This window comes from Melopsittacus undulatus, chromosome 1 (assembly GCF_012275295.1).
Source record: "Melopsittacus undulatus isolate bMelUnd1 chromosome 1, bMelUnd1.mat.Z, whole genome shotgun sequence".
NCBI lineage: Eukaryota > Metazoa > Chordata > Aves > Psittaciformes > Psittaculidae > Melopsittacus > Melopsittacus undulatus.
In genome coordinates, this window is record NC_047527.1 from 112,145,574 (window position 1) to 112,155,265 (window position 9,692).

The window sequence follows — 9,692 nt, forward strand, 5'->3', positions numbered from 1 at the left end:
CCTGCTGATAATTAAAACTGTGCCAAGACTGGGTGAAGAGGATTTTTAAATCTTTCTTTTTTCTCTGTTAATTTTCAGAGTCCATCATAATGAACAGTTCTGTCAAGCTGACATAATGATGCTCTGACACGGGAAAATCTGCTATACTATTTTTGCCAGCATGATAGTCAATCAGTGTTTGTAACCCTAATAATCAGTGTCAATTCTCTTTGCTTCATTAGAATCAACCGATGTGGAGAATGAAATAGATGAAGAAGATGACCCAGAAAGTAATCAAATAGGTAAAAATTGTGTTATTGTTAAAACCAAACGAATTTTTAAAGCATATTTTCATGCAAATTTGTGTATTCTATTAATCTATTTATAGATTAGTTTCCTGTGTATTATTTTAAGGGGTTTTTATTTATCTAGATCAGATGCTAAGGAAGCTTACGTTCATTTGAAGGATGTAATATTTTCATTCTTCTATGTCATATAATTATATGGACTTTGTATTATTTATACGTATCACCAAAGCTGATATACATAATTTGTTACTTTGTATAGGTATATGAGCATACACACTTAGAACTCCTTAATATTTTGTTATATAGAAGGCTTCTCCACAGCTGAAGAAACAGCTATTATTATACCTTACAATTTATGATTCGTGCAGTGCCTATGTAATTAGGCTCAAAACTCTTCAGGCTAATTGCTTCACAGACCTGGCTGAAAAAGTCATTTTATGACCACCCTACCACAGCATTATCATTTTCACTGATGATAGTTGTAAATGGATCATTAAATGGATCATAATTGTCATATTGCCCCAATAATAAAATATACTTGCATTTTTAAAGTGAGGAGCTTCATATTTTTTTTTCTGTTACAGTCACCAGCATTACTATCATTGATTTCAGCGAAAGCAGGGTTTGCCCAAAAACATTCTTTGTCTTTTCCTGCAAAAACTGGCAGGGTTTGCAAGCTTATTGGAAGCTTTTCATAAGCTGAAAGGGCTGAGAGAAAACAATACGATACCCAGTGGATATTTTACACAAGGTGCAGAATGCTTTTCTGTGCTAGTTCTGTCACTATTTCCATTTCAAGGTCCAGTCCTGAAGTCAGGGAAGTGGAGATACGTACAAAATGTCTGCAGATTCCCAACTGATATCTAAGGCTATAAAGATTCAAACTGAGCTGAGTGCATTTTAATTAACATTTTTGAGCTAAACAGTGCAGGCTGCAAAATATAATTAAAAGGTCTGGTTATTCATTCCCAAGACTCCCACTTAATTTAGGGTAGACTCACACCCCTACTAACATGCAGCAGACTCAAGTTTTGGAGAACAATCTGAAAAAAAATCAGCAGCTAATTGGACCATATTACATTATTCAGCTATTTGTGACTACCTCCAAGAAGCGAGGCTTTCAGATTATGTAGCAATTTATGTCAAAAACTTAACATCCTTTCTCCAAATTTCCAACTCATCAAACAAAGTTCTAACTGGAATTGGTTCTGAATAATTTGCAATTCTTTACTCCGTTTCAGGGATTACACCTCCATACCACACAGGCGAGGACTACGATGATAACATCTCCAGGAAACCAGGCAATGTTCTGAAGACCCTAGATCCAATCCTTATCACTATCATAGCCATGAGTGCACTTGGGGTGCTTTTAGGAGCCATCTGTGGAGTTGTCCTGTACTGTGCCTGTTGGCACAATGGGATGTCAGAGAGGAACTTGTCTGCACTGGAGAATTACAATTTTGAACTGGTTGATGGTGTAAAACTGAAAAAAGATAAACTAAACACACAGAATTCATACTCGGAAGCATGAAGGTATAAAGCGACTGGAGAAGTTTCAGAGAATTGGAATGGAAGGACATAACTCAGTCATGCTGGGGAACTGACGATCTTCTTTTACTGTACAGGCGGAAAAGTGCATTGATGACACTGAGCCAAGCTTTTCTCAGGAGCTTCAATGAGTGTGTAACCGATAAACATGGACAACAATCTGTGTTAACAATCTGAATCATGTACAGTCTGCTTTTTCTGTTGGTTTTATTTGAAATAATCAAATGCTGGTGTTGAGACCAAGTATGATTGACTTATAGTTCATTTTGTCTTTCTTTCTCTCCCTCTCTTTTGTTTTCCGTTAATAGATGATTTTGGTTTTACTGCGCAAAATCCAAGATGCTGTCACAAAATGTATTCAGTGGGGTCCTTTAGATGGACATGCTGTCTGTAGCTCAGTGCCCAGAAAATATTGGAGTAACAGCAATTTAGTGAACTCCTGCACCTGTATTTGTGTATAATTGCTCGTGTTGTGCATAGGCAAAGAAGGGTTAGGATGTTTTTGAAAGTACTGCTGCATCAGTACTGATATAGTGTGTCAGCTCTGTTTATGAAGCAATACAGTCAAATTTTATTGATGTTTTTCAGTGTTGTACTAAATTTTGTGCTTGTGAACTCCATAAAAAAGTACGTGCCATCATCAGACACAACTGGTAACCAAGTGTACTGCCTAAAAAGTAAACAAAAAAGTCCTTGGCACTGGCTAGTGTATGTCCTCTCAAGTGCCTTTTTGTTTGTACTGCTTCTCATTGTGTTAACATTAACTACAGCTGTGCTTCTCTGCAGTTGTGCCCTTGTCTTTAGTCATATTCTGATGGCTCACCCCCTAAAAAAAAAGTATATTCTAGTGTAAGAAAGTAGCCTCAGCAAAGCAAGGGCAAACCAGATTTGACAACCTGGCTCGATTGTTCTGCTTTCTGTATTTCAACTTCATGTCTCTTGACCCTTTTGTATAAAGCTGCAATATCCCCTTTTATTGTTCTTTCATATAGAATGTATTTTCAAATGTAAAACCTCTCTCCCTGTCTCTTCTCTTTCTCGCTCTTCTTCTCTCTCTGAGTAGATTGCATAAGCATTTGCCATTGCCAAGGAAAGAAAACTGCAGCTTTAACTTGCTGGTAATGGCAAAGGATTTTATTAGAGTTTGTGTTAAAAAATAAGGGAAATTCTTAACTTTACCCTCCAAAGTCGAACTTTGGGTTTCTTCTTAACAGCATAAAGTGACAGTATCTTTTTTCCTGAAGTCATGAAACACGTCTTTTATCCTGAGCAGCTTGCTTCTTAATTACACTGGGGAAAACAACTCCCTTATTGAAAAGATTGCCTTTACAATGAGAAACTTCCCTCCTCCTGCCCCTACCTAAACCCAAAGTTCTGTTCTCTCAGTAAGCATGTATTTTCATGCTAATAAATGCTAATTGGGCTTACACAGGAGTACTGAGGGCAGAATAAAATCCCACAGTGTATGTAGGGTCTGTTCTTACCATCCTGTTATATCCAATTGGCATTTCATACGAGGAACTTTTTGTCTGACCAGAAGTGCAGATAGTGACCTATTCACCGAGTTGAGTAATGTAACCTGTTGGGAAAATCTGTTTGACAATTATGTGGCCATTTTTTCATATTTTTGGACAAATATTATTGGACAAATAATATTCAGCAGCCTATGCAGCTGGTCCAGCAGGGTAAAAAGAAACAAGAATATGTTTCCCATGGGGGTGCGTAGTGGGCGATGATGGATCAGAGGGATCACTCCCCTTCTACAGGTGCAAGGGAGCCCCGTGGTTTTCTGCAGTGAAAACAGCACAGCACACAGTACAGCCATAACTGAGGAAGCAGTGGAACAAGGCAGCTTTAACCTTCCCCTGGGTATCTATCAGCCAGCAGATAAAACCAGTGCAAAAATGGGGAAAGGGATGTCCTGCAAAGCGCTGAACTCATGTTTTTTCTAACTGAATTCCACAAGTAGCATCAGGGAAGTGATTGTGACTTTCTGAGTTAGTCTTTTCCAAAATTGCTTTCGTAGTAGAGCAATGAAGTATTCTGTCCAGGATTAGGACTAAAGAAGGGCTAATTCAGCCTTCAATTACATAAAGCAAAAGGATCCATCTCTATTTATTAATTAAAAGCTTTGAAGCATATAATATCACCAATGTGAACTACGAAATAGAAAAATGTTGAAAATCCACCAGTAACCTGGAAATTGAAGAAAAGGGAGAGAGACTGGATGCAAAAATATGAGTTTTGAAGTTGAAAATATTTTAAGGGAAGACCCAATAGAAAAAACAGCGGGTAGCTGCAACTTCAAAAGAGTCCTAAAGGCAAAGACTATAGTGAAAATTAAACCACCCACTTCAGGTCACCAAACCTTAGATGCCTAAACTGGAAGAATTACCTCCCCAGGCTCTAGACCTTGGGCCCTCCAGAAGGTCAGAAGAGCACCTAAGGCCTGAAAGTTTTGCCTAAAAGTCCATGAAATGTTCCAAGGGACAAACTCACTTTGGCAGAAACAGAATGTTCATTTGTATCTAATACTGCAATTTGACCATAATGGTATCGCAGCAGCTAGTTAATTAACCCAAAGAAATAAAGGAATTTTCAAATCTATTTTCAGCACACCACCACTATCTGATTCAGGTGTTAGGGTCTGCTCTCCTTAGCTGAAAAAACTTCTAGTCCACTAACTTGACTGAGAGTTACAAGCATCTGTTGCCTTGAAGAGAAAAATCCCACTGGGGAGCCGAAGCCCAAAATGTTTTGAAATATTCCCACAGATTTCAATCAGTTCTGGACCAGCTCTTGGTCCTGATTTATTTGAACAGAAAACCGGTAGTTGGTGGGTTTTTTTCTTCTTTAAACATACTGAGAATAGTAAACATAAAAAGAAATATATATCCTTTGTGGTCTTCAGACCTTACCATGATAATGAGGATCTAGCACTGAAGATCTGATTTTTCTGAACGTAATAGAATAAAAGTTGCCCTTCAATAAAGGAAAAATGATACTGCAACTTTACATTGAAAAGTATCTTGCACTGATAAATATATTTAAAAAAATTATATGTTTATAAAGTTATTAATTTGTAAAGGCAGTGTTACAAAATGTTCAGTTTATATTGTTTTAGATTGTTTCATAATTTTTAAAGTGTAAAATAACATATTTTTTTCTTTATTGAAAAACTATAAAAATCCTCTGTAGTAAAATGATTTCATTTTACTGGTATATTATTGCTTCATGTTTTGTACCATCATAAAACTTTGTGCAAATTTTTTTTACAGAAATTTTTATTTTCTATGACAATATGACACTTGTAAATTGTTGTTTCAAAATGAACAGCGAAGCCTTAATTTTAAATGACATTTGTATTCTCAGACACTGAATAGCATAAAAAAAACACGTAGAACTGAACTGTAACTTAAATTTCCAAACTATGACTACTACATTCCAAAGAAACAGTTGAATTAAACATTTTCATAAAATATCTCATACCTGATGTATTTTATTATACTAGAATGGACTGGGTTTATTAAATGACTGCTTCTATTTAGCTTCTTCCAACAAGCACAACGTTTTAGTCATGGTTACATTTGTTGGTAGGAAATTCCAACAAACACACACCTTGGTGGGACCTTTAAGGTTAGGATGGAGGTTAAGGTTAATGGTTTAGGATGGAGGAATTCACTCTGCACAGTTCTCTCTCACTGCTGGAAGATACTCCCACTACCTGCCTAACTTTTAGTCAAACAGCAGGGATTTAAGAGGACAAATCTGCCACCACTGTTTTAAGTTGTAATTCACTTCACTGCAATGGGAAGCCCAAGGCGCACACTCTGTGTCAGTCATACAAGCCCCTTGTGGCCTGCTGTTACGGTGAGATTTACTGTGAAGTAACGTCCATTTTTGGCAAGTTGCTCCACTAAGTCTCTGCTCCAGTAGTAAGGTGTGAACAGATAAGCTCCCTGCAAATTTCCACTGAAATCATCAGGACTTACCCAACCGTGGCCAAATCTCCCAGGGCAGAGCACAAGCTGCTGATGGCAGCAGATGTTGCCAAAGGCAGCTGATGGGGCCTAATTCATCATTCAGTTGGATGTTGAACTCAGTTGTAGAACATAATGAGCATGTAGGGAGATCTTCAAGAAACTCTTCTGGTTTGCATCCGAATCAGAAGCTTTAGATTGCACATTTCTTGGTTTATGCAATACTTACCTATTTGTCTCTTTCTAATACTGAGCACTTTGCACATTCAAGTTTGTCAAATCCTTTCTTTACATTGCACACATGAGCAATGCACATACTGTAAGTATGTCATTTGGATGAGTACTTGTGGACAAACTATTTGTTTCAGGAACTTTAGTACTCCAGAGGAAAAGCACTGCACTTTTTACCACATACTGGATATTTCTCACTTGAAGTATCAAATCTTGTCTCCTCAAGAGAGACTTGTTGTGGCTACATGTGTAAAATATGAGATGGAACTGCAGCAAGGTACCTGAGCAAAATTTTGCTTTGTGGTCAGGGTAAGAATTACTCTCAAAAGATAGTTACGAAGGTTGATGTCCGTATAATCACTAAATCTAAATTCCTTAGAAATGTACTGCATTGCACTCTGCTTCTGTGATAACCAGCCACAGGGCTCTTCGAGGGAAAATAAATATCAATGGAAATAATTAACACAAAAAGAGATCTGTAAAGTGAATCCATTGAGGACAAAGTTCAGAAAGGAGAGACAAGCATTTTAAATTGAGAAAATTCTTCTTTCATTTAGGGGAAATAAATTAGTCTAGAAGCTAACAACTACTAACTGAGCACTGAACTCAGTTTTCCACACTACATAGGCTGCATAAAGGAAAGACAAAAATGGTGCAATGGGATCTGAATTATATTTCAGAACATAACTTGTAAACCTTTCTTGTAAAAGAAAAGGAGTAGATGGAAATAACACATGAGTCAGCGACAGAGAGCTAGTGCCGGGAGTGCATAGCTCTGGTGTGCAGATATTAGGGTCACAGTCTGTAAAAAGAATCTTTGGCAGATAATGACAAGAAAACCCTATTATTTTTTCACCAGTCAAACATACCAGCCCTGAACCAGCAGCAATAGAGCCTCAGTGTACATTTCCTTGCCTTTTGGCAGGATGTACAATTACACAGCAAAATGCAGATGTGCAGGAGAGGCAGGGGCAGCACAGCTGACATATGGTTGGGTAAGGCCCATTGGCACCATGCAAATGGCAGCAGTGCCTCCCTGTACAAACCTGCCTGCTGGACTGAACCTGCTGTCCCAGTAGAGATGAAGCCTCCTCAGACCTCATAAAATACCTTTTATGAGGCATACAAAGACTTAACAGGTATATACTAATATAGTACTAAACTTGCCCCCATAGGTGTTTTCTTATGTACAATTAGCCGATTTCTAAGTCAATTCTCCTAATCTGTTTTGTCAAAGTCAGATGTCAAAGTTAGTTTTGATTTTTAGATCAATCAATTTTAGATCCCAGAAGTCATTTCCTTCCCATTCCTTAATTGTCCTGTCCTTTGTAACGCATTATACCTAACAGCACATTGGTTCAAGCAACATTAATTTATTAGAGCTTTAATTTCTTCTTTTATACCATTTTATGCCTCAAGTCACCCATAACCACAATTTTATCTACAAGTGTTTGTTAAATTATAACAGACTGCATCTAATTTTTTTTGCTCTAGGATACTTTGTAGAGCAGTTTTATTTGCTGATTAGTCCCCCTGTAGACCCTAATTGCTTTTCCACAGTAGGTCAGCTCTCTATACACACTTCTACCCTCATAGCTACACACAATCAAATTCTAATCTTATCACCTCAGGACTGATGGTTTCTCAACATTTATAACTGAAAATCTCATTAAAAAGTCTTCTGGCATTTTTCACAGGTGAATGGAGTCTTATCATGTGTCCAAACCTAATTCCACCTTCAGTAACCATATTGTCCTATTTCAATTTACATTGTCTTTATTCATCTCTCAAAGATTTGATTCATGTCCCTGTCATTGTACAGCATCAATGTGCACTGTGCGCTGTGTTTTATTACAGTTGTTTCCATAATGGGTGAGATCCAATTGAAACAGGAATTGCAGTCTTACTGGAGCACCTTTGGTACCAGAGAGAGGTCAGGTGGTGCTCTCAAAGGGGCAAGGTAAGCAAAAGGCTTGGCAGGTGTTGCCATGGCAAAGACTGAGGGATTTAACAATGAAAGGCTGGAGGATGAAGAGGTTGCCTGAGGAAACAAGTATTTCACGTGACATGAGCTGCAAAGAGAATTATCAGAAAAATCAGGGAAAAAAATATAGCCAACCTTCACAATTCTCAATAAATGTGTGCATTACAGAAGTATTTCCGGCAGCTGTCGTGCACTTTTAAATCCTGAGGCTTGGAAGAAGGGAATGGGGGTACCAACCCATCTGTTAGCTGAACCTAAATGGTGGATTTCTACACTCAAGGAGGCAACAGGTGTGGATGTGTCTTTGGAGACCCCGGCAGCATCTCACTCTATAAGATTAACATTCTTCATGCATCATTTTCGTCTTGAACACCTTTATTCCCTGTGTTCTGTAACATGTTAGTTTATGCCGTTTGTTCAGAAGTAGATTGCCTGGGCTGATCTACTGTTTTTTATTATTTCCTACTGTTAATATATTTTTCTATAGTGCAGTTTATGCTTCCCTCACTGCTCAAATACTATTATAAAAATCTCTCTATGCTTTACTAAATTATGCTTAGCATGAAAAAGTCCCATCCCATGCCACACATATCCCATGTCAGAAGACAGAAAAGCACACCTTGTCACACCCCTTCTCTTCCACATCCCTGCCAAGGCAGTGTTCTCCATGTCAGGGACCTTAGACACCATGCCTTTAATAAATAACCTACCTTTCAGGGAGTGTCAATGTTTTCTGTATCAGGCCTGATACCTTTACATGAATTCATTAATTAAATATTCATACCAATCTTCCTATTAAATATTGATTTACCAGCTTCATAACTGTTAGCATACCATTTCTATTCTTTGTCTTACCTTTTCTTATTATTAATGATCCCAATCCTATTTTGCCTTTTGAGACTACTAAGTAGACATCAGTGTCTTATCTTTCTCTGCTTTTAGCTTCCTAAAGTGACTCTTTTCCTGTAGCTCTATCAGCAAAGAAAAAAATGAAAAAAACTAAAAGGAAGGCATAGCTGTATCTGCTTTCTATCTATGTGACTGAGAAAAAAAAATTGAATATGTAATAAAAAATAATGATAATTTTCTTTTTATTTTTTACTGTGATTTTTGAGGAGTAAAGAGAAAAGACAAACTGGTTGGAGATGTTAATCGAGATGTCTGGGAAGCTGCAAGGAGACAGCCACAGGAGCCTTCGGAAAACTATCCTTCAACATCTGGAAACTCTTAACAACTCCATGAAGTGATGGGAGCACAGGATTATCAAAGTAGGCATGCTGTGAAGGTATTAGTTTACCCCAAGCATGGTTCACAAAACAGAAAAAAAAGCAGGAAAATACTTAATGTTAGAGTAGATTAGAAAGGATCTCCTTATTATATGTTCTACTAGTTTCTTTTTTAATCAGTCCTCAGAAGATGGCAGGCAAAAGGAAGGAATGAACTTAACTACAATTCAGTCCCACCTACAGCTCATTTTGACTAATTCCTACCCCACAACTATCATATGGTTCTGAGACTGAGGCAAGGAGAAGTTGGTTGCCACCACTTTGTGTGAAAGATCTCTGAGCCTAAACACCAACTCTGAACAGTTACACACAGGAAGCAATACCACTTTGTACCCATTACCCACATATTCAAATGTATATTTTCTTGCTGTAGGCC

General features: G+C 37.7%; 1 protein-coding gene across 5 annotated transcripts in view; it reads left to right on the plus strand.

Moving 5' to 3' along the window:
* The window catches only part of NRP1 (neuropilin 1), a 115,439-nt gene extending 110,118 nt beyond the window's left edge, over window positions 1-5,321 (plus strand). For 4 of the 5 annotated variants that reach the window (XM_034068387.1, XM_034068394.1, XM_034068399.1 and 1 more), the window contains 2 exons: window positions 222-281; window positions 1,529-5,321. In XM_034068387.1, coding sequence (XP_033924278.1) covers window positions 222-281; window positions 1,529-1,818 — 350 coding nt within the window. In that variant the 3' untranslated portion in view covers window positions 1,819-5,321. The remainder of the gene's footprint in view (window positions 1-221; window positions 282-1,528) is intronic. The other variant, XM_034068404.1, reaches the window with a different exon arrangement.
* Window positions 5,322-9,692: the final 4,371 nt, after the last annotated feature.